This window comes from Pituophis catenifer, unplaced genomic scaffold, assembly GCF_029215685.1.
Source record: "Pituophis catenifer annectens isolate HBS135680 unplaced genomic scaffold, rPitCat1.0.hap2 SCAF_6, whole genome shotgun sequence".
Classification (NCBI taxonomy): Eukaryota; Metazoa; Chordata; class Lepidosauria; order Squamata; family Colubridae; genus Pituophis; species Pituophis catenifer.
Genome location: NW_027256886.1, coordinates 77,811,784 through 77,836,970, shown reverse-complemented (window position 1 = coordinate 77,836,970; position 25,187 = coordinate 77,811,784). Strand labels below are relative to the sequence as shown.

Genomic DNA, 25,187 nt, shown 5'->3' with positions numbered 1-25,187 from the left:
TGGAAGAATGTCAAGACACGTTCTCTCTCATTCCAGAATGTGGGGTATGGAATATAGTACCAGTAATTTATTTATTTATTTAACAGAATAACGGAGATGGAAGGGACCTTGGAGGTCTTCTAGTCCAACCCCCTGCTTAGGCAGGAAACCTATAAGGCTTCCTGCTCCAGCAGGGGGTTGGACTAGAAGACCTCTAAGGTACCTTCCAACCCTGTTATTCTATATTGTAAGGAATATTTCTGTCCAGTTACTGGTTATCTCTGCTGCCTTGCCCTCCCTCCTGGATTACACAAAGCCTTTAAGATTTGGCTTTGGTCTTAGCCTGAGGCTAATGGAGTCTCTGGTCTGGTTTGTTATTGTTATGATTGTTTTAGTCCAGGCTGCCTGTGGTAGTTAATGTTTTAAACGTTTTTTATATTGTTTTGTATTTTGTAAGCTTCCCAGAATCCACCGGAATGGGTGACTATAATAAATTTAAATACAACTCGACAATGTGTAACCCATTGGATCATCCTTTCAGAGAGATTTTCTTACCAGATTCCTGAATGCCTTCAGCAACAACAGCTTCTAATATACTGCCTTCACTGGAAAAGTTGAGGATATATTCAGAGATGTAATAGCTCATCTAGATCTGGATAACACAGTCAAGCATCAGCACAGATAATGTTTTATGACATTTTGTATTACATCATAAATGCCTGATGGTAATTTTTATGTCATAAAACCTTTCATAAAATTTGCATTTTTTTCATTCCACAGGAGTTCTAGGTTTCAGATTTTGGGTGTGTTCTGCGTTAGTCCACTTAACGTACCTTGGTCAAAAATGATTGCCCTATGATACATGTTTCACCCAGTTAAAGATTACAGGCGTGAGTTTTAGTAGATAATCTTTTTAAATGTTTTTATTTCATCATTGACATATTTATTTTGAGAGTGTGAGCCATTCAGAGTTTAGCTTAAGATAGGCAGCCATGTAAATGTTTAAATAAATAAATAACAAAACAACACACAGGAGAAATTTGGGGTGGGGATGTGAATCTAAAAAGAAAAAGTGATGCAAGGAGTTCATTTCCCCCCCCCTTCTGATTTCCCTACATTTGCAGTTAAAATCAAGCCAGAATGCAAGAGACCTCTAATATTAGCTCTCCCATTACACAACTTCTTGTGCTTTTATAGTTATAACTTTGTGAAGTTATAACCTTGTGCTAGGCCAGTGATGGTTAACCTTTTTGGCACCGAGTGCCGAAACTAGAGTGCGTGCGCATGCTGCATCACGGTGCTAGGCTGTCTTAAATATCTAGGACAGGGATCGTCAACCTTTCGGACCTCAGGGACCACTACATTCATAATTTTAAATTCTACGGACCACTAATATGATCTGCCCAATGACTGGCTGGGTGGGCGTGGCTATGTGGTCATGTGACTGGGTGGGCGTGGCCAACTCAATGTCACTCACGTCAAGGGGCACCTCATCAGCCTCTACTCGCCCCTCCCAGCCATTCCTCACCTGCTTGCCCAGGCTCCTTAGGGCCCCAACAGGAAGCAGATGTTGGAGCTAAGCAGCCACCATGAGAAAGAGTTGGCAAAACAGCTGGCTCAGTTCAAATTGGATCTGGCCGAGAAGGAGGCTCAGAAGCACCTCACTGAGGACTACAAGCATAGGCTTTCCAAGCAGAGGGAAGACCTGCGGGAGTGCAAGGCCAGGTACTGGCACCTGGAGACTCAGCAGGCTGAGATGGTCAGTCAATTCCAGGCCATGATGCAGTCCCAGTGGAATAAGGCCCTCCGGCTCTTTGCCACCAGCAGCACTTCCCTCCAGCCTTCACCCAAAGCCCCGCACCAGGAGGCTGAAGCAGACCCCAAGTCAGAATTTCTCCCCCCCTCTGACCCGCACACAAAGACCCTGAAGGGGGAGACTCTTTGCAGCAACACAAAAGTTCATTACACGCATTTGTCCCAGGGGCCGTAGTTTGAGGACCCCTGATTTAGTGCAATATAAAAAATGCAAATAATTTTTCTGCGGACCACCAAAATTTTCTTGCAGATCACCAGTGGTCCACGGACCACCAGTTGGTGCCCACTGATCTAGGAAACAAGATCTTAAGAGGCCACCGGTCTGGGGAATATGGGAGAATATTTTTTGTCACTTGTGCTCCTATTGGCAATCTGAAATGGTACCGTTCTTTCTCATGCTTAGGTTTTCTTTTCCCTTGCTCTTGAGATTAGAACCCGAATGGCAATTGCCTTGTTCTTTCTTTGCACTGAGGCCATCAAAGGCTGGCAGTTGGTCCTCTTAGGAGAGGAGGGAGCACAGGAATGTGGTCCAGCAGCTATTAAACATTAACTGCATCATTAAAGAAAATACTTGAATTGGGCAATACTGGCCGTTGCCTGAGAAATAAGGAGTGCTCTTGAATGCATTTCCATAGACAAATTGAATAGAAACTTTATTTAGTCATTTGATCATATCAAAAGTGATCAATACAAATATATATGTTAATCCAAGGGAAAAAAATAGGACATGTCACCCAGTGGTGAAATCCAATTTTTTTTAACTACAGGTTCTGTGGGTGTGGCTTGGTGGGCGTGGCGTGGCTTGGTGGGCGTAGCAGGGGAAGGATACTGCAAAATCTCCATTCCCACCCCACGCCAGGGGAAGGATACTGCAAAATCCCCATTCCCACCCCACTCTGGGGCTAGCCAGAGGTGTGGTATTTGCAGATTCTCCGAACTACTCAAAATTTCCGCTACCGATTCTCCAGAACCTGTCAGAACCTGCTGGATTTTACCCCTGATGTCACCCCTACACTTTAATGTTCTGGCCTTAAAAACTAGTCTTTTATACAGTAGCAGCAAAAGCCAGAAACAGAAAGCTCACAATTAATGTAATTTCTACAACTCAGTTGCACAGATGTTAAGGACAGAAAATTCAACTATAGTGCATGTTAATCCCACTATACGCTTACGTGTCTTTAAAAATTGTTGTTTAAATCTTGCACAGTAATGCTAAAGCAAAATGTTATTAACATCAGCTGCCTGCAATTACTGCAAGTTCAAATCTCACCAGACTCAAGGTTGACTCAGCCTTCCATCCTTTCTAAGGTAGGTAAAATGAGGACCTGGATTGTGGGGGCAATAAGATGACTTTGTATAAAATATACAAAAGTATGAAGGCTATTGCTTAACGCATTGTAAACTGCCCTGAGTCTCTGGAGAAGGGCGGCATATAAATAAATAAATAAAAAAAAAATAGAGAGCAGTGATCCTCTGTGGCACGAATGGTGGCACTTTGGTACACATTGATCCATGCTTATTTGCGGGAGAGGCAGCAGATTGTGTGATTTTTCCCACCCAGCAGTGGCAGAGGGGCAAAAATCAGAGCAAAAATGCATTTCTTCAGAAGCCCGAAGCATGTAGAGTACGTGCTTTTTCTTGGGTTTCCAAAACCAAATCAAATTGGGAAAAATAAGTTGCATGGTCCTCATGCAACACTCTGGAAAGCCAATGGCACATCTTAAATTGAGAGTGTGAAAACGAATGCAAAATCACAACTCATTTTGTTTAGCTCAGGGCTAAGAAATCCTCTCTAGAGGAACAGTAACGAAAAAACAACAGGCGCCTGGTAGCACCTTTTCTAACCAACACCTTTTGTTAAAAGACATACTAAGCTATCCGGAATTGCTGATGATGAAAGTACATGCCTTTTAATAAGGCATGCGATTTCACGAGCAGCAATTCCAGATAGCTTTATAATAAATCGCGTTAGCCAGAAAAGATGTTTACAAGTCTTCTAGAAATACACAGATCAATATCGCTGCTATGACACAGCAGATTGTTGCCTGCATCAAAACACTTGTGGGTTGAAATCTGTGCATGCCTGCCTCCAAAGATGGGATGCAAATATGATAGATAGGGAGTGGATAGGCCCGCATCTTTACAGAGCTAGCAAATTATCCATGGGCAACATTTTAAGGAACAGTTTATTACAGTCAAGGGGATATATATGAGTAATAAAAGTACGCGAGCATTACTCGTATGTATAGCTTACACGAAAGATAGAAAAGAGGGTACCATAGAGAAAAAAACATACCTGATTTTTATATTTATTTTAAGATAAATATAATATAATCTTATATAAGATTATATTATATTTATTTTTAAGATTTTTACTCCGCCTTTCCTCCAGGCTCCCAAGGCGTCTGATTTCCCCTGCTTCTCCCCAAGGGACCAAAAGCGCGCGCCAAGGATCCCCATCCAAAGCCCCTCTGCAAGAGGACCACCTCAGACAATAGATTAACAGACTTGGAAGGGACCTTGTAGGTCATCTAGTCCAACCCCGCCCCCACCCCGCCGAAGCAGGAGACCCTACATTATTTCTGGCAACCCCAAGGTCGGGGGAGGGTCCGTTTTTGGCACGTTTTTTTCCTCCTTCTCAAAGGCTCTCCCGTATTCTCCCCCACCACCACCGTTGGTAGATCCAAGGATCCAGAAACGCGCCAGGGTGTGTGTTTTCCACCCGCCAGTTTGTTCAAGGAGGCGCGTTTTTACGCGCTGGCCTGGCTTCTTTCCGGAGCGGGGAAAGGGCGCAGAGGAGAGCGAGAAAACGCCCCTCTGCTTGGCGGCTCAAAATCAAAACCCTCCTTTCCCTGGGGAGCTGGAAGCGAGATTTCTCCGGGAAAGGCTTAGCGGACGTGGGGGACGTGCGGGAAAGGGATCCCTTTTTTTGGGGGGTGGAGGGGATGGCCGGAGGGCCCTCCTCCCCTTCCTGCTGAGCGAGAAGGAGGCGGCCGGCAGCCGGCGAGGCTTCTTTGCCAGCCCTTGCCTGGCCATCTCTCCGCGGCTCAGCCAATGGCAGCGTAGGAAGGGGGCAGGTTTTTCCACTTAGTCACTCTCGCGTGGAGGAAAAGCAGAGAGAAAAGGAGCATCCTTTTTATTTATTTAATTTTTTTCCCCCCGGCGGGGTTGAAGACGGGACCGCTGGGGTCTTTTTTTTGTTGTTGTTGGTTTTTCCTTCCCGCCAATCCTCCCCTTCTCAGAGAGCCGGGAAAGCGGCGCGCCTCCTTTCTCCATCCTCTCCGGCCCAGCTTTTTTTTGGGGAGGTTGCCTTCCTTCTCTCGGGGGCTGCCTGTCCGGCTAAGCCGGACCCTCCGGTTTGCAGGATGATCGCCGCACAGCTGCTGGCCTATTACTTCACCGAGTTAAAGGATGACCAGGTCAAAAAGGTAATATATACATATATATATATATATATATATATATATAAAGGTCGCGCGAGGTCGCAGCTCCGCGGGGCCTGGGCGCGGGAAATGCCGCGCGCAACGGCGCATTCCTCTCTCTCTCTCTCTCTCTCTTGCGCGCACACCTGCCTGGGCTTGCTTTTTTTGTTTGGTTTTTTTTGCACCTGGGGAAATGGGCTCCCGTCGCTTTTCGGGGTCGCGGAGCAGCCGAAAGAAGCAGCCCGCTGCAATGTCCTTGAAAGGGTGGGTGGGGGGAATGTAGGTGTCATAGCGGCGGGGAGTCCAACGCCGCCGTCATGGTTTCCCCCTCCCTGCTCAGGGCGGAACTTGCCGAGCGGATCGTCCACGAGGGACGGAGGATTCAGGGCCTAAGGGTTGCCTCCTCGTGTGCAAAAATGCATGGGCATCGGGGGTGGGGGTGGGGGGGCTGGCTGCCGAGGCAGGTTTGAGTGACACCCCCCCCATGATAAATTCCTCTCATATCTAGCAAAAACGAGACTTTGGAGGCGGCTGCATCTCCCCCCCCAAGGGTGGCTCTTGGGCACGTGCCTCAAATTTTTGGTCACTTCCTTAAATGATTCTGGGGTTCACAAGTGGGGAACCCACAAAAGCCCTCCCCCCCAAAAATAAAACCACCAAAAGCCGGATGGAGATCGTTGGATTAAAAAAAAAATATTGGGGAAAAATGTAGACCTCTTCTGCAGCTCTTGTAATAATTACCTGAAAGTTGTCTCGGAGGACTCAAAATACTGTAGTCCTAAAAAATTGTGCAAAATTATTTCCTGACTCTTGGATGGAGTCGGGAAATCGGGTTCAGGTTGCAGGGCCAAGCTTTTTTTTTTTTTTTAAATTAATTTTAATTTTTAGTTTTCTCAGTGTTGTAGGACACTGCAGACTTTGCAGACTGTATTTTATTAGGAATGGAAGGTGAGCAGTTCTGTATTGGAAGGAAGTGTTTACGATTACTTAAGAAAAGGAAGTGATCCATTGCTATATTGTGACTTGCAAAAAAAGGTTGCCTATGAACTCAAAGCATAGTTTTATTAATTACCGGTGACTTTAATCTGATATTTAATATGTTTTGTGTCAGTCACGTTCTATTAAGAGGATAATTCTATTAGGATTTTAATATGAGATTGAGACCCACTTTGGAGATCTTAAGATTTTTTTTTCTAAATGGTAACTTGTAGCTCTTGCAATAAGGAAAATATACACAGACAGTAATGGCAGTAACAGAGGAAATAGTTTATGGCCAGGGTGGGGAGCCACTCTCTTCTGCGTGTTATTTGTACATTGTACAGTAATACCTTCTTCCTGGTTTCCTTGTAGGAGGAGAGTATGGCAGCAGACAGTCAGATGAAGGTTATGACCTTTTTGCCTTTTAGTAAAAGTTGCTAGTTAGAAAAGAAACTACCAGATTCCTTTGGATTCCATTTTTTGCTTTATTAAAAATACTTATATCACCTTTTTCATGTTTCTGCTCCTGCTATCTCACAAAACATAGCCAATACTTTAAAGTAAGTGAAGCTAACTGTGAATATGCAGAAAAACAATAATTTCATCTGCTGTGATAAAATATTGGTGGATTTTTTTTTGTAGGAGAATGAACATCTCTCCTTTTAATACTAAGAAAAATAATTGGTATTAGTACTAAAATAATAGGTAAAATAATGCAAAGTATTATTATTATTTAGCTGTTTTGAATTGAAAACTTTAAACTAAAAATAATACTTTAAAAGTAATAGTAATAAGGTAGTAAAGTAATACTACTTTAAAATAAATCATCTGTCTTCCAACAAAGAATATTGAAAGGAACCATGATGCTTCATAAAATATAAAGCAGGTCTTAGTTATTAGAGGTCCTGTGTATATTCAGAATTCTTATATTTTGCTACCTTTTTGGAAAAGTGAATTCTTATTCTAGATGGAGAAGTTTTAGATGATCAATATTAGATGACTGTGATAACTTGTGACTCTAGTGTGTGTGTATGTGTGAAAAAGAGAGAAGTTGGGATAATACATTATACTAAGCTATGGTTTGTTTTGATCATGGTTTTCTGAATACATTAGAGTGAGTGATTTATATGTCAGTGCTAAGCCATAAACGATGGTTTTCAAACTTAATATTTATGTTTAGACAGAAATTAACAACATGATGAACTCCATTGAAACAAAGAAAGATGAAAGCAAGTCCAATTTTGATAGTTGATGTTGAGACAACCCCTTAATGTTCCAGAATTCTTCATAAGAAAAAGAATTAGCTATTTATGACATTATGGGAATCCACCCCCTTCTAGAAGAATAAAATATTTTGGGAAATATTAAAATAGGCAGAATATTATATTTCCCCAAATGAGAAATGGAGAAACATGGTCTTAGAGGCAGAAAGCAGCCCCTATATCCTGTATAGTAAAACAGTCTCCAGCAGAAATCTTTAGAGATGGTGATGTTGGACCCATTAAGAAATCCTGGGGGATCGGATTAAAATTTACATCCTTCCCCCACCCAGTTTCTAAGGACAGGACATGACCTTTTAGGACATAATAAGATTAACCCACCACCATTAGAATAGCAAAAGACATTAGGCTCACTACCTGTTTCCCCCAAAATAAGACACCCCCTGATAATAAGCCCAATCGGGCTTTTGAGCGCATGGTAATGAAGCCAAGCACTTATTTCAGAATTCAAAAAAATATAAAACAGGGTCTTATTTTCAGGGAAACACGGTACATTGCACAATCCCTGCAGCATTTCAGAAATCATTTAAAAATCCTTGCACTCATCAAGCTAATTTGTCAGCTGTCCCAAAACTGCAGGCTGTGGTTCTTGCTCATCAATAAACTTTCCTACCAATCAGCCTCCATTTTATATCCAGTGCCTTTCTCCCAGCTTGGAACTGAACCAGATGGATTTTTCTTCCTACAACATGATTTTTTTTGTTTTATGTTGCACAGAAGTATATGGTTGATTAAAAATGCAGATAAATGAGAACATTGATGTTTTAAGCAAATATAATAAGAAAGCCACTTGAATTAGGGAGTCATAGAGGAGCCCAGATGAGATAGACATGGGACATAAATTGATTCAAAAAACCTGGAAAGAAACTATTTCTTGAGCACTAATGTTTGCTTAAATTCTGACAGTTGCTACCCATAGTCCCATTGTAGATGGAAGAATTGTCAGTATGCTGTGCTCCTGCCAAATAAGTAGTTATTCACTTTTAACAAAATAGTTAGCTGCTGCTTTAAAATTGTTGCCTTTATTTGCAATTCCTCAATCATAAAAGTCTGTCTGTAAATCTAAGTGAAACAAGGACTTAAATAACTTTTACAAGATCTAGATTGAGCATGTACAAGTTGTAACTGGCCTGTAGTAAATTCCACTTTGTCGTTAAGGAGAAACTTCCTAACAGTGAGGACAATTAACCAGTGAAACAGCTTGCCTTCAGGAATATGGGCGCTTCATCACGGGATGTTTTTAAGAGGAGTCTAGATAATTGCTTACCTGAAATAGTATAGGTCCGTGATGACGAACCTATGGCATGTATGCCACCCCTCTCTGTGGGCACGCAAGCCATTGCCCCAGCTCAGCTCCACTGCGGATGTGTGCGTGCCTCCCGCTGGCCAGCTGGTTTTTGGGTCACTGCTGCACATGCGTGGGGGGCGGGGTGCATGCAGGAGATGCACACGCATGCGCGGGGAATAGGGCGCACACGGGGTTGTGTGTGCATGCACGGGGGGTGGGGCAGGTGGGGGGGTCGCATGCGCATTGCATTATGGGTGTGCACGCACACGCTTTGGGCACTTGGTGCCAAAAAGATTAGCTATCACTGGTATAGGTTCTCCTGCTTGGGGCGGGGGGGGGATTGGGGGGCTGGAATAGAAGGCCTCCAAGGTCCCTTCCACCTATCCTATCCTATCCTATCCTATCCTATCCTATCCTATCCTATCCTATCCTATCCTATCCTATCCTATCCTATCCTATGATGGTAGAAATTGGTAAATACCATCTTGAGTGTTTCAGCTGTTTGGGCAATCTGGTTGCAGTAGATGCAGCATTCTTCCATTTTTCGTGGAATCTCATCTGACTCAGATGTCCAGGTTTTATTTAGGGTAGATAAATAGCAGGGTGGATAAAAATCAATGATTTTTTTTTAAAAAAATCAAAAAAATCAGATTTTTTTGATTTAAATCGGATTTTTTTGATTTTTATCGAATTTATTTTAATAAAAAAGTTTTGGGGTAAAAATCTATCGTAAGATAGTTTTCTATTTAAGATACATAAATAATTTAGTTTATTCAGCATGAAATGGAGCTTAGTTATGTAGCATGAGGCTGTATATTCTGCAACACTGGGACTATTGGTGAGTCAACAGTGGGTCAAAGGAGTAGCAGAGATGACAGTTGCTCTTTAAAAACTATGATTTAAATCGAGTTGATTTAAATCAAGCCTTTTTACTAGTGATTTAAATTGTGATTTAAATCAACTCGATTTAAATCAAATCCACCCTGATAAATAGTGATTCTTTTTGGATGGTTGAGCGTTTTCAAGTACAGTTTTCTTTTCCAGATGGCAGCTGAAGATTGTTTTTGCTGTCCATCTTGGGGAGCTTGAAAAGTTTGGAACATCCCAGCAGTTTGATACTCTCCAAATACTTTGGTGTGTTCATGTTTCACGTGGCAGCTGAACTGGATCAAGGCACAACCTAGAGTTTGTCCCAAGATTGCCTTATAACTTGGCAGCACCGTGTAGAGTCAGTAGATGGTATATAGACAGATAAGAGTCATAATGTTTCCCTGTTCTTCTCTTGTATTTAGAAAAGTTGTAATGTTTGCAAAGAGATGGGCCAAATGGAATTTCAATTTCTGTATGGATTTCAGTGATGACACTTCCATGCATTTGGATGGCCAACTGATATTTCAGAGTGTGAATATTGATTGTTAGGTGCAACTAGAAAATGCTGTTCAGTTGGGTACTGTAAATAAACTGTAAATAAAAAGTTTACATCAATGCAAGTCATTGGTTTTATGTTATAAACATATGTATGTTTTGGAGTTCCCCAGATAGCTTCTTCAGACAAGAAAATAAATAAAGAGCATATATACAGTAGATATTCTGCATTAAGACCATTTGACCATATAGCCAAGGCAACAAAGTATGTGGGGCAAACTGTGGAGCAATAAGATATAGGTATAAGATATAGGTAGTCCTCGACTTACAACCATAATTGAGGCCAGCATTTTCAGTGCTAAGCAAGGCAGTTGTTAAGTGATTTTGCCCCATTTTTTTGATCCCCTGGGAATACTGCAGTGGTCATAGGTGTGAAAATCAGTCATAAGTCACCTTTTTCAGTGCTGTTGTAATTTTGAACTGTCTCTAAACATGGTTTAAGTCGACCACTACCTGCAACACATATTGTGACCTTCACTTTAGTCCATTTAATTATAGATTGTCTTCCCTTTCTATGTTTCTTCACCTTTCCCAAGTACTATTTTTTTTTCCTAGTCCATCATCTGCTTATATCACATGGTGACCTTATATGAGTTTCTGCTTGTTGATGATCATCATCTCTAGGGAACAGACAACCTTTATTAGTTCCAGGATAGATTCTTGTGGTCCATGGTACTTTAATACCCATCTCCAGATCCATAATTTGGTCTGTATTCCTTCTCTTGTTCTTTTTTAGTATCTTCTTTTCACATAGTTATCAGGGGAAAACCATTGCTTTAATTACACTGGCCCTTTCCCCTCCCTAGAAATGTCCTTTCCTTCATGATCTTGTCTATTGTTGCCTGCTCTCCCAGGATTAAACTCCTTTTTATTTCTCCAGCACATTTTTTTTAACTCGTCAACTGAGTTTACTAAGCAAGTTGGTTGATAACGTTTTTTGCCTAGAGTTAAACCAGTTTGGGTTCAGTCATCATAAATTCTTCTTGTTGCCTAAAGCTTTTATCTCCTATCTTGGGCTATCAAGATAGCTTATTCTTATAAGACTTTGATCTTTTCTTCTTTGAAATTTGTGGAATATTTTTCCCCACTTCAGTTTTAATGATGTCTCTTATATTTCCCCAAGCTCTTGGACTCTTTTTTTTTTTTAACATGCGTTAAGAATACTGAATTTGTTCCTTACATTGATCTTGTGTATCCTGACTGTGTTTCCTTAGGTCAAATCTTGCTTGTATGTATGTGCCTGTCCTTAACTTTTGAAGTTTAACCCTGTATATTTGACACCACAAAATAACGTAAGATAAAATCTATTTTGAACTCATTCTACTGTGTGCTCCTAAAAGATTTTCAGCAATGGATGTGGCATTCAAATAAATAAAATTAACCTAGATATGCCCTTGATTTAATTAAAAGCTGCTGTAAAAAGAATCTTGCATTTTCAGTATTCTTTTCTGTGAGAACTGTAAATCCTGGCCCATCTAGACAATTATTTGAATTTTAATTGTGCTAATAAACTCTTCCAAGCTGGAGCAAAAATATGTGCCTCTGCAAAGCAAATAGTATTTCTTCAAACCGGTTACATTTAGAAATTCATGTATCAGTGCGCAACAAAAATCCTATGGGTTAGTTTTGGCTTTAACTAACTGATGCAAGTTAGTGTTACATTTCTCCCTGCATTCAGGGATGGTAGAACACAGTATGTAAGCTGATACACAACAGACTTCAAGCACTTTTTGTCTGAAATACAAATAGCCAAGTCACTGCCTTATCTGGTGGTTTCACCTGTACTGGAGGTAAGGCCAGTAAGGTTCCTATGGCAATACAAAGACAAGTGAGTCATACAGCCTTCTCTAATTTTAGTTAGCTGTGTAACAAGTTAACTTAAACTCCAAATGACCAACTGTCTTTTTCAGGAAAGTTGTACCCAATGATTATGTTGGCTATTTATGTGGCAGATGTAGTCTCTCTGGAGTTGAGCTCAATTCCCAGTCACATCATGGACATATCCTTGTTTTCTTCTTGGCAACAATATGGAAGAAAGTTTGTCATAGCCTTGTTTTTTTAAAGAACAACACTTTCCAATCTACTACTTCCAAGCTATAAAGCTTTGGGATTTTCTCCCATCTTAAATAATTGTTTGCATCAAACATTGGAAATAATTGACAATATTGGATATTTATTTTCCTCTTATCTCTCCTTGCCTTCTCAGTTTTCTTAAGTTTGAAGTTTCCCATCAGTCTTCAATATTTACTCTTGACAATTTAAAATTCTGAAGGTTTCTAAAATCTCATATTGGAACATCAAACTCAATTTCACGCTCAGGGATTTCCTGAACTCAAAAGCAAGGTGGTCTTGTTTGTATATTGTGTTTATTTTCCTGGGGTGGGGCATAAGTGTTTCATTGATGAAATTGGAGATTTGTAATGAATATTACCTGCTTTAAGCATTTTGTCTAGAGTAGGGGTGTCAAACTCGATTTCATTGAGGGCCGCATCAGGGTTGTATTTGACCTCGCGGGGGGGGCATGGCCAGGGTGGGTGTGGCCAGCTTGACGTCACTCGTCTTGAGGGTGCCTGTGGTGGCCCGAGTGCTCTGCCAGCGAAAACGGGATTCCAGACATCCGTTTTCAGCTGCGATGGCCTCCAACCCTCTGCCAGTGAAAATTGAGCTCAGTAGGGCTGTCAGTGGCTCTCAGGAGTTCCATTTTTGGCTGCGACCACCTCTTGCAACCTTCTGCCAGTGAAAACGGAGCTCGCGAGGGCTGCGTGCGGCCTTCCTGAGCTCCGTTTTCGCTTGCAAAGGCACCACAGGCCAGTCCTTTGCTGTTTCCTGGGTGATCCCGCAGGCCAGAACTAAGCACCCTGCGGGCCGGATCCGTCCCCCGGGCCTTGAGTTTGATAACTCTGCCCTATACCATCTCAATGGCATGGCTGAATTGTTAAAGAAAGAGATGTTATTTCATTAAAAACAAAAAGTCAAGTTTTTTTCTAGTTCGGGTGCATTCTCAGTTGTCATGATTTAGTTACAAAGGTGCCTTCATTTTATTTTTTTTTATTTTTTTTAAATTTTAAAAAGTTTTTTATTTTAAATACATTAAAAACACATTAAAAATCAAACATACATACAACAAAAAGTAACACAAAAAAGAAAAATATCACTTTCATCTATACACAGCGGTCTGCTCTTTCTATAAATCAATATTTACAAATATTTAAGTATTTACTTATTTGACGTTCATTTTCTACTTTATATCATTTCTTCTTTACTAACAAAAGATCATACACATTTTCCCCCTCCTTTTCTCATTCATTTAACTTATTTCCTTATGTTTCAGCCATTCATACCATCTACTCCAAACCTTATAATACTTTGATTCTTCTTTCCCCATCATTTTAAAACAAGCATCATTTATTTATTAGTTTGTGCCTCCTAATTGGATTAAAAGAGAATCATTTGACAGTTAGGTTGGATGCTTGGTGTTCACTGTGAGCAGAAGGGTAAATGCATTGTCATTGGTAGAGGAGTATTTCAATTAAAGACCAAATATAAAACATTTGGCAAGGTGATGTTTTGGGCAGGAGTTACTGAGCCAAATAGATTCCTAAAATAATTTCTAAAAAGTGGCATTCCAAACACTTAGTGTCTAGTAAATTGGAAATAGATGAATTATTTTTCCCGCAGCAAAGACAGTTAATTGCACAGTTACATTTTGATTTGATTTCACTGTTGCAACACAAATCAGTGGATACATGCTTGGATTCCAGGATTTTAATCTTTGTTGATGTAATGTACCCTGTTTTCCCCAAAATAAGACATCTCCTGATAATAAACCCAATTGGGCTTTTGAGCGCATGGCAATAAGGCCAAACACTTATTTCAGGGTGCAAAAAATATAAGACAGGATCTTATTTGCGGGGAAACACGGTAATAATAGGCAAGCTACAATCAGCCGACAGCCTACGTAAATTGGCTTTAAAGTTTAATGTAAGGAATAAAAAGCAAAAGTGGGGGAAAAAAAAGAATCTACAGGAAGGCAATTCTTTTATTAAGTTAACGAATTGTTAATTTAACAGTATGTAAGCTTTCAGATTCCTAAGAAGTCTTCCTTAAGGGATAGAGAAATCCTGGAAAGGAGAAAAAGAAGAGAAATATATTTTTAAATTGTGCCTGTTCCAGTGTTTGTAGCTTCAGTTCTACCTCTCTGTAACAGTAGTTGGAATAAATTTGGTGACAGGTGTATTCGGTCTAAAACGACATCGTTAATGCTGATGATTGCAAAATGCCAAGCTTGCTGCCATGTAAAATATGCTTCCACTGATGCTTCTGTAATTTTGCATTCCTCAAGATTAAAACTGGGCTGGTTGTGCAAAAAGTTGCATAATGCTTTCAATTCTGTCCCAGATAAATTACAACAGAGAATTATATATATTTGTGGTGAACAATGAACAAAATTCTTCCCTTGTGAACTCAGGAACCTGGTAGGACCTCTTGAATTTAACTTGAAATAGTTAAGGGTCTGTGCGCCATCCCTTGCGTTCTCTTGCCAAACACAATCTAGGACAGATTTATTTCAGATTGATCTGTTGTGAATAACATCACATTTAAAGGCATGGGTCTTGTTAGCTTAAAAACCTTCTCTGCCTTTCATGCTGGCAGACGGCCTCTAGTCCTTTCTGGGAGGGATGCCAGGTGCTGCATTTGGGGGTACAGTGCTATGATAGCACAATTTTTTCTCTAACCAGGCAGGTAATCCTGCTAAAGTGCAGTTCCCTTAGTGAGCCTTTGCATCTTGATCTCTGCATGCATTGTAATGAAAATCATTTTGCTAATGCCTTCAAAGCAACTACTTATCCCAGTGTTTCTCAGCTATGGCCACCTTTAGATGGGTGGACTTAAGCTTCCAGAATTCCCCAACCCCCAAGGGAATTTATATTAGCTTAATATAAATAGGATTGTAAGGAAGCAAACTGCAAATCAGTTGAGCATGCATGGAAAAGTATTTCTGATTTTTGCTTTCCTACTGCCCCTCCAGCACGGGCCAGATTTAGGATAGATACTCAGACTCCTGGTCCATTTTTTGAATAATATTAATTACCGTATTACAAATTACAGCCTCAGTTTCTCAAGAGCTACCTTATCCTCTTGCTGGATTACATTTTAGAGATCTCTTCCCTGTATTGAAGTGTAGGAAGCTAGCACCCACCCCTCTCCTAGGAAAATGAAATATTCTAGGAAATATTTAAAAGGCAGAATATTTCCCCTAAAAGAGAGATAGAAATCTTAAGATAGAAACTCAGCCTCAGGTCCCTGCCCTCAGCAGATACTTTGGTTATTTACAAGACAAAAAACTGGGCCAGTTTATTTACAACACAAAAGACACACGGCCCTCAGGACATAATAAGATTAGCCCTCACTCAAGATCCAAAACAGGACAAAGTCATAATAGGAATTGCCCAAAGCCCCTTCATTACATCATCACCCAGCAAGATTCAACTAGGCCTGGGGCACAGACAGCCTACAAAGTTCAAAGCCCAACAGGGTATAAATCTCTCCCTCTCTCACCCATATGCTCTTTTTACCCAGGACCTCAAACCATGTGGTCCTGTTCACCATTAAACCATCTTTCCAAGGAGTCTCCATGTTCCCAGTGTCTTTCTCCCCACTTGGAACTGAACCCAGATGGACATTTCTTTCAACAGAAGGTAGGGGCTTCTCTGTGAGAGTGTTCTCAATTTCTTCTCCACCAGGTTTCCGCTTTCAACCCATTTACATTTTCAAAGGAATTACATCAGTGGTGGGTTCCTCCCGGTTCGGTCCGGTTCGGCCGAGCCGGTAGCGGTGACGATATGATGTCACCGAACCGGTTCTCCCCCCCCGCCGCCCCCCACCCACCCACGTTATTCTTACCTTTTATTTGGTCCCACCCCCAATCTATTGCTGCCTCCTGAGTCCCAGCTGATGACTAGAGGGAAAAAAACTGTTTAAACTCTTGCCGCGGGGCTTCAAAGGGCTGTCCTACAGCTGATCAGTGTTAAAAGCAAACAAATGAATCGGGTCGTAAGTGCGAGGACTGGTCGTAAGTGCGAGGACCTTCCAGAAATGACTCTGACCAGCTAGCCATGCCCACCTAGTCACATGACCTCCAAGTCACACCCACAAAATAAGCCACGCCCACAGAACCGGTAGTAAAAAAATTTAGAACCCATCCCTGAATTACATAACTATTTTAGTTCTGCTTTTATTGATTTGCTGTTTGCTATTTGCTGTTTGTGTCATGGGCCCGAAAGTGCTAGAAGAGAGCACCTGCTTGGGTCTGTATTTGATTTGATAGTCTGATCAGAAACTACTTAAGCATCTGGAATCTATGGGAGAAGGTAGTACAAAGTAAATGCTTAAATAAAAACATGGGGCATTTTAAAATCAAATTGTTGGGTGAGAATGTTGGACTGAACAACACCTGGCATCAAATGTCTAAAACATGATATTATTTGTAGAAAGTTGGTAGGGGAATTAAGTTCTTTTTTCATCCAGATGTGGATTTTTATTGTTTGAAATACTGGTTAGAGTTAGTAGGTTTTACCTATGTCTAGCCAAACAGTTAAGGACAGCGGTTCAATGTTCTTTAGCAAATGCAACATCGGGAACAATTTTGTTCCTCTTGATCATGATCATGGATAGAAGGCAGGGTGGATAAAAATCAATGATTTTTAAAAAAAAATTTTAAAAAAATCAGATTTTTTTGATTTAAATCGGATTTTTTTTATTTAAATCAGATTTTTTTTTATTTTTATTGAATTTATTTTAATTAAAAACTTTTGGGGTAAAAATCTATCCTAAGATAGTTTTCTATTTAAGATACATAAATAATTTAGTTTATTCAGCATGAAATGGAGCTTAGTTATGTAGCATGAGGCTGTATATTCTGCAACACTGGGACTATTGGTGAGTCAACAGCGGGTCAAAGGAGTAGCAGAGATGACAGTTGCTCTTTAAAAATTATGATTTAAATCGAGTTGATTTAAATCAAGCCTTTTTACTAGTGATTTAAATCATGATTTAAATTGTGATTTAAATCAACTCGATTTAAATCTAATCCACCCTGATAGAAGGAAGTTTTTAAAAAGGCTGATAAATGTTGGTTGAAGCCATTAGATTGATTAAAAAAAGTTAAGGAAGACTTGATCATTAATATGCTTTATCAAGATTAAAATGATATCTAAAATTACTGTGTTTCAGAGAATTACTGTATTAATAGCAAATTAGCATTAATGGGGCTTTCTTCATTTCTAGCTGTTGGGTTACACAGAATGCTACCTTTTATTACTTTTAATTTGCTTCATAGTATCTATGAAAGATGTGCCATTTGGTTCCCTTCCGATATTTTGGGTCATACTCTACTCGGCCCAACCTTGTCATCTGTCTAGGCACTTGAGACTGATGTGAGTTGAAATCTAAAATACTTGTCAGGAATTAAGTATAAATCATTTAGGGAGAACTGCTTCTCATCATGTAATTTATAATTCCAAGTCTCTCCATGAACCAGGATGGCTGTACGCATGAATGTAGGAGATGATATTTTCACACTTGTCCATTGCCCAGGAAACACCTGTTGCTTACATATTGGTTATGGGAAAGGTTAGATTAACACTTACAACAAGAATTAAGAGATATGGTGATGTCTCTACCTGGCAAGTTCGTCCCAATTTACGACCATACAAATTGTGGCAGACTTTAAAAAGTTACTTCCAACCTGTTCTTGGAGTTACAAGTCTTCCTCCCTACGATCTCATTTCAGATGCTTGACAAACAGTTCACATTTAGGATGGATTGCAGCCTCCCACAATCACAATGATTTCTATTTTTGTTGTCAGTTTCCTATGTTTTTTTTACTGGTTTCCAGCAAAAAATGCCCATTTGGAAGAATGGGTTTGCTTATCAACTATTTAATTCATTTTACAACTGTGGTGATTTGTTTCATGACCATTGTAAAAACATTGTAAAATTGAGTTTGGTCACTGGTATAGGAAGTCAGCACCCCACTCTCCTACCCTTTCTTAGGGTAAAATTATTCACTTCTCTCCATTATCAGGAAAACACGATTACTTTTTATGAATGAGTTACTATTGTATCTATTGAGAAAACTGGAGTATTCCATTCAGTATCCATTTACAGAAATCCAGGCCAGCCTATTCACAACAAACCGCCTTCAGCCACAGCTCCCCCAGGCTGGAGCTGATGGGATTATGAATTTACATCCCCTCCCCAAATTCTAAGGACAGGACATGACCTTTAGGACATAATAGGATTTACCTACCACCATTAGAATAGCAAAAGACACAAGGCTCACTACATTGCCCAACCCCCTGAAGCATCTCAATCACAAAACCTCAAAAACTTATAAAGATCCATCCACTCACTCAGCCATTTTGTCAGCCACCCCAGAAACATGCTGCTGTCCCTGAAGTTTCTGGAAACCAAATAAACAGAGAGCTTCTTTCCTTGTAGCCAGCCTCCATTTTATTCCCAGTGATTTTCTCCTGGACTGGAACTGGATTGGATTTTTCTTCCCACACTGGTATCAGCCCGTGGTCTGCCTTTACTCTGTGAAATGTCTGTAAAGAAATTTCAGCTAGAACACTGTGTTCAATTTTGTCTTCTGATTGGGGGTTCCACTGGTGGTCATGTGTGTTTTTTGCCTACTTTTTGTTTTCTGGACTCAGTTTAAGGTGGTGATAGAGAAATCTGAACTTCTTAGAACCAATACAGAGATGTCTTCTTTTGTTTACGTTCAGCCGAGAACCTCTCTGTTTCGTCATTCCTCTATCATTAGGATAGATCTACATTACAAAGAGAATAATTTTGAGCTGTTTCTTCTCAGCTCAGGGATTTCCTGAACTCAAAAGCAAGGTGGTCTTGTTTGTGTATTGTGTTTTATTTTCCTGGGGTGGGGGCATAAGTGTTTCATTGATGGAATTAGAGATTTGTAATGGATATTACCTGCTCTAAGCATTTTGTTTAGAGTAGGGGTGTCAAACTCGATTTCATTGAGGGCCGCATCAGGGTTGTTTTTGACCTCGGGGAGGGGGGGCGTGGCCAGTTCGACATCACTCGTGTCGGGAGCACCTGCCCGAGCATTCGTGACAGCAAAAACGAGCTCCCGAGCTCCGTTTTTGGCTGCGACAGCTGCCTGCAACCCTCTGCCAGCAAAAACGGCGGCCCTCCCGAGCTCCATTTTTGCTGACAGAAGGACCGCGGGCCAGTCCTTTGCTGTTTGCAGGGTGGCCCCGTGGGCCAGATCTAAGTACCCCACGGGTCAGATGCGGCCTGCAGGCTTTGAGTTTGACACTCTGGTCTAGAGCATGCCATACTTCAGCATTTTACAAAAGACTTAGCAACCTTATGTTCAGAAACAAAATTGTACAAGGTTTGAATCGTCTGTGTTTCTCTCTCCTATATAGATTGATAAATATCTGTATGCCATGCGGCTGTCGGATGAAACTTTGCTGGATATTATGGGTCGCTTCAGGAGCGAAATGAAGAATGGCCTCTCTAGGGATTTTAACCCAACGGCCTCTGTAAAGATGCTGCCTACCTTTGTAAGATCTATTCCTGATGGCTCAGGTAAGGGGTACTATTCTTGTGATGTGCTGCTAAAATTGTTAATGAAGATGGTTTCCTAAAACAAGTCCAGTATTGTTCCTTCCAATATAGTGAGATCTGTTAATTCCATTTGTGGCCATAGTGACCCTAAAGCGAATAAAACTGTAAGAAAAAAATATGTAATAGTAGTAGCCCTATAAAAAACTTTCCAGTCTAATAGAACATGTTATTTACCAAAACATAAGTTACAACTATTTGTTTAGTGACCATTTGAAGTTACAGAGTCATTTCCCCCCCCCCCCCCCAAAAAAAATTATGACTGCTCCTCACTCTTACAACTGTTGCAGCATCCTCAGGGACTCATGATCAGAATTCAGGTGCTTAGTAACGTGCACGATTTGACAATAGCTGCAGGATCCTGGGATCATGTGATAATTAATTGCAACCATCCCAACCAGCTTCTGACAAGCAAAGTCAATGGGGGAAGCCAGATTCACTTAATGACCGCATGATTCACTTAACAACTGCAGAGATTTACTTAACAGTTGTAGCAAAAAGGTAACAAAATAGGCTCAGCAACTATCTTGCTTAGCTCAGAAATTCTGTGCCAATTGTGGCTGTTAGTTTAGGACTACTGTACCTGTAGAACATCCCTAGTGCCGCGTAACGGGGTGAGCTCCCATGACTTGTCCCAGCTTCTGCCAACCTAGCTGTTCGAAAGCACGTAAAAAATGCAAGTAGAAAAATAGGGACCACTTTGGTGGGAAGGTAACAGCATTCCGTATGCCTTTATTTTATTTATTTATTATTTTATTTTATTAGATTTTTATACTGCCCTTTTCCCACTGGACTCAGGGCGGTGAACAGCCAAGAATAAAAACATCACATAAAAAAATTTAAAATTATTTTTTAAAAAAGAATTAAACAAATTTTGGCCCAATAAATTTAAAACACCCCAACTAAAATCAATTAACAATTAAAAATATCTAAAGTTGGCGTTGAGTCATGCCAGCCACATGACCACGGAGATGTCTTTGGACAGTGCTGGCTATTTGGCTTTGAAACGGAGATGAGCACAGCCCCCCTAGAGTAGGGGACGACTAGCACGTGTATGCGAGGGGGACCTTTATCTTTTAACTGTAGAACAGGGGTGTCAAACTCGATTTCATTGAGGGCCGCATCAGGGTTATGTTTGATCTTGGCCAGAGTGGGCATGGCCTGCTTGATGTCACTCATGTCGGGGGCACCTGTGGCACTCCGAGCACTCTGCCAGTGAAAACGGGCTCCTGAGCTCCTTTTCCAGCTGCGATGGCCGCCATCGCAGCCGGAAAAGGAACTCAGGAGCCCGTTTTTGCTGGCAGAGGCACCACGGGCCGGTCTCTCATTGTTTCCAGGGTGGGCCCGTGGGCCAGATCTAAGCATTCCGTGGGCCGGATTAGGCCCGTGCGCCTTGAGTTTGACATCCCTGACTAAGATAAAAAGAACACATAATTTGCAGGGGATATGTTCAAGATAGGAACAGCTTAATTGGAATCTATACAAGAGAGAAACTCTTCTAGAGCAAGTCTCAACAATAGTGTTGCTTATCATGACCAGATTTGTGCTCCTTTGAGAAGGCCGTTGAGGTGGCACAAAACCTTGTTCTCCTATAGTTCTCCCAGCCCCCACGGATTGGGCCCTGCTGCAGGAGTGTGTGTGCATGTTCGTATATACTGTATGTCTTTTAAAAATTAAATAGAAAAATGCCCCAAATCCTCACAACATCTTTCAGAATTAGATCTCTCCTGAGAATGTGGCTGCTCATTAGTATATATTGCATACAGGGTGTTCTCAAAGTCAGGCCCCGTAGGCCAATCACAACAGGTTTTATTAATTTTTTTTATTTTTCAGAGAAAATGTAACTGGATTTAGGAATGTTCAACAGTCACAGGTCAAGCAAACAAAGAAACGTTTAAAAGAAAATGGCAACCAAGTTTTTTTTTTTTTTAATTTGATTTATATGCCGCCCTTCTCCGGAGACTCAGGGAGGCTTACAATGCGTTAAGCAATAGCCTTCATACTTTTGTATATTTTATACAAAGTCAGCTTATTGCCCCCACAAACTGGGTCCTCATTTCACCTACCTTAGAAAGGATGAAAGGCTGAGTCAACCTTGAGCCTTGGAGAGATTCGAACCAGCAGAAATTGCAGGCAGCTGTGTTAATGACAGGGTGCACTAAACCACTGTACTATCAAGGCTCTTAGATATCAAGTTGAAAATTTAATGTTAATTTATATAATACGTTTTTCCAGGCGGCCTAGCTTTTGGTACACTGAATATTGCCCTTCAAGCACATTGAGTTTGAATTTTTCAAACAAGCGCAACATGTTTGAATTTTTGGCGATGTAGGGTTCCCTTCCCCCCCACTTTCTTACAAAAAGAAAAAGAAATCAGGGTGGGAATAGAAGCAAAAAGACCCCCAGGAGCAAATTACTTTGAGCCTTCTCTTTAACCAGCACCACTCTCCTAAATTGGCCTGGAATTGGTCTAATACATTTTTTGGGCCCTCTCCTAGTCTTCCTTACTTGTCAACTTTAGTCCCTAGGGAGTTGGGCGGCATAGAAATATGATTAATTAAATTAAATTAAATTAAATTAAACTTCAGACAGAAAAAGCAAGTTGAAAAAATTCAGGATGTTGAATTGTGACTTTCGACCTCTCAGGTGTTGCCCAGCCCTAGTTTGGTTGCATCTGACAACATCATTTAATTAAAGGTAAAGGTTCCCCTCGCACATATGTGCTAGTCGTTCTCGACTCCAGGGGGCGGTGCTCATCTCTGTTTCAAAGCCGAAGAGCCAGCGCTGTCCGAAGACGTCTCCATGGTCATGTAGTCGACATGACTAAATGCCAAAGGCGCACGGAACGCTGTTACCTTCCCACCAAAGGTGGTCCTTATTTTTCTACTTGCATTTTTTACGTGCTTTCGAACTGCTAGGTTGGCAGAAGCTGGGACAAGTAACGGGAGCTCACCCCGTTATGCGGCACTAGGGATTCGAACCGCTGAACTGCCGACCTTTCGATCGACAAGTTCAGCGTCTTAGCCACTGAGCCACCGTGTCCCATATGACCCATACCTAAATGCTTAATTAGATAAGCATTATTTCCATATAATATTTGGTTCCCTCCCCAAACGTTACTGCCTTATAAACTGAAGAAACAGCTTGGGGCTCTCTTTTATGTATTCTGTTCAGTGAAAAGAAAAATTCTAGCTCTTGTCATTTGATTAGGCTTCTCTTTCAAGCCAGCACTTGGCTTTGGGGCCTGAAGAGTAATCATTGTGTTTTATCTTGCTTTGTTAAGAATCATAAAGAATTCAAAATGAGATGTAATTGCAATTAACACCCACATGCTGGCTGGGGAATTCTGGGAGTTGAAGTCCACACATCTTAAAATTGCCAAGTTTGGAAAACACTGCTTTAGTATTCAAAACTTCAATAATACTGGAGAGATTTGAATGTATCCAAAACTGTTTCGATCCTTCTTAATAGCTGTGTACAGAAAGGATCATATATTAAAAGCACAGGTTTAGATAGGAAGTCCTGGGAGAAGAAATTACTGATAGTTCTATGAATATGTGATGGATATTCCCCCCTGAAAAGTTTTACCCAAAATGGTATATCCTCTGGAAAGCAAATTCTATGAGCTCTTGTAAAATTAGTGATGGATTGCTAATTTGGAGTGATGGATTCATAGTCCAGAATATGTGAAGAGAATCAGATTGGAGGAAGCTAGCATAAATAATAGTTACATTATTCATAAATTCAGAATTTAGTAGTAAGGTTGAAGCATTGCTGCGTACTCATTCACAGGCGCAAAGAATGTCACTTTTGCTATGTCATTCATGTCATGAATTGTATCATTTGCATGATGACAGGATGGTCACACATTGTATAGGGCTTTTACCAGATGTTTGTGAGTAAATCAGCCATTAATTGATATCGTGCATAGACCATCTGTGGTTTTAGCATCTTTCTTCTTACTTTTCTTATCACATGATGTAAACTCTCACTTCTGAGATATTGGCAGAGCACACTTTCTATTAAATCATAGTGCATACAACGCACAATGGATAGTTCAAATTGCAATTTGCTTGCATTTTAAGATCACAAGACAGCAGGTGGGAAGAGGAAGAAAACAAATTTCAGGTCATAGCCATCCATGCAGATAATATGGAATTAATTCTTTAACACCTGATTGTGATTTGCCTTTACATCGGAATGTCCTTTCAAGTGTTTTGCTGAGTGGGCATCTGATTTCTGTTTTCAGGCTGCAGGTTAATTTACTAGTTATTACAGAATCCACGTTAGTTTAAATTGTACTGAGGCTTGTTTACATTTGCTGAAAAAAAGGCACCATCTGTTCCACTGTTTATCTTTGAGGCCTTATTTTGTGATAATGGCTTGTTTTTAAGCAATCAATGGGCTACAGCGATAAAGTCTATTTGTGCACTTGGCATAATGGGAAGCTCTTGTCCCCGACAGTGTCATTTCACATCGTTTGATCTCCAGAAGTGCAATACGATGCATTGGCGTCTGGAAGAATTGTGGTGGTGTCACATACGTTATGATGGCATCACAGAAATGAGGGCATGCTGTACAATTTTCATCAGTTGTGATTTGTATGATGATGTCACGACTCATGTGACATCATTTGCTCTCCCTGTGACCATCTATGTCAGGAGTGTCAAATTCATGGCACGCAACCTGGATGCATCCTACGCAGGCCATGCCCATCCCAGCTCCACGAAGGGGAATGACATGATATTGATTGATTGATTTGTTTTGATTTGATTTGATTTGATTTGATTTGATTTGATTTATATGCCGCCCTTCTCCGGAGACTCAGGGCGGCTTACAATGTTTTAAGCAATAGCCTTCATATTTTTGTATATTTTATACAAAGTCAGCTTATTGCCCCCACAATCCGGGTCCTCATTTTACCTACCTTAGAAAGGATGGAAAGCTGAGTCAACCTTGAGCCTGGTGAGATTTGAACTTGCAGTAATTGCAGGCAGCTGATGTTAATAACAGTGCTTTAGTCTGCTGCGCCACCAGGGCTCTTTGTCACGTGAGGGCAATGTGACACCGCGAGTTTGACACCCGTGATCTATGTTCAGCTTGGAAATGATGCTGATCCAACAACCTTTGTGTTATTGCTTGGGAAGACGTGCCTTGCATTCCTTGCTGAGTTGAGAGAGTGCTTGGCTTCAATCCTCCCAAATAGATGGCAGCATTGTGGCATTACATGAATTCCTTGTTGGCTCTCAGATTTTGCACAGTTTCATTGCTCCTTCAGTATGGCTGGGGTTGAACAGCACAATTAACTACTCTACTGAATGACCCCACTTACACATTTTGGCCAGC

The 25,187-nt window shown here is 40.8% G+C and overlaps 1 protein-coding gene across 1 annotated transcript in view; it reads left to right on the top strand.

Moving 5' to 3' along the window:
• Positions 1-4,868: 4,868 nt before the first annotated feature.
• The window catches only part of HK1 (hexokinase 1), a 61,599-nt gene continuing 41,280 nt past the window's right edge, over positions 4,869-25,187 (top strand). Inside the window, exons 1-2 of the mRNA XM_070945287.1 lie at positions 4,869-5,222; positions 19,643-19,805. Coding sequence (XP_070801388.1) covers positions 5,160-5,222; positions 19,643-19,805 — 226 coding nt within the window. The 5' untranslated portion in view covers positions 4,869-5,159. The remainder of the gene's footprint in view (positions 5,223-19,642; positions 19,806-25,187) is intronic.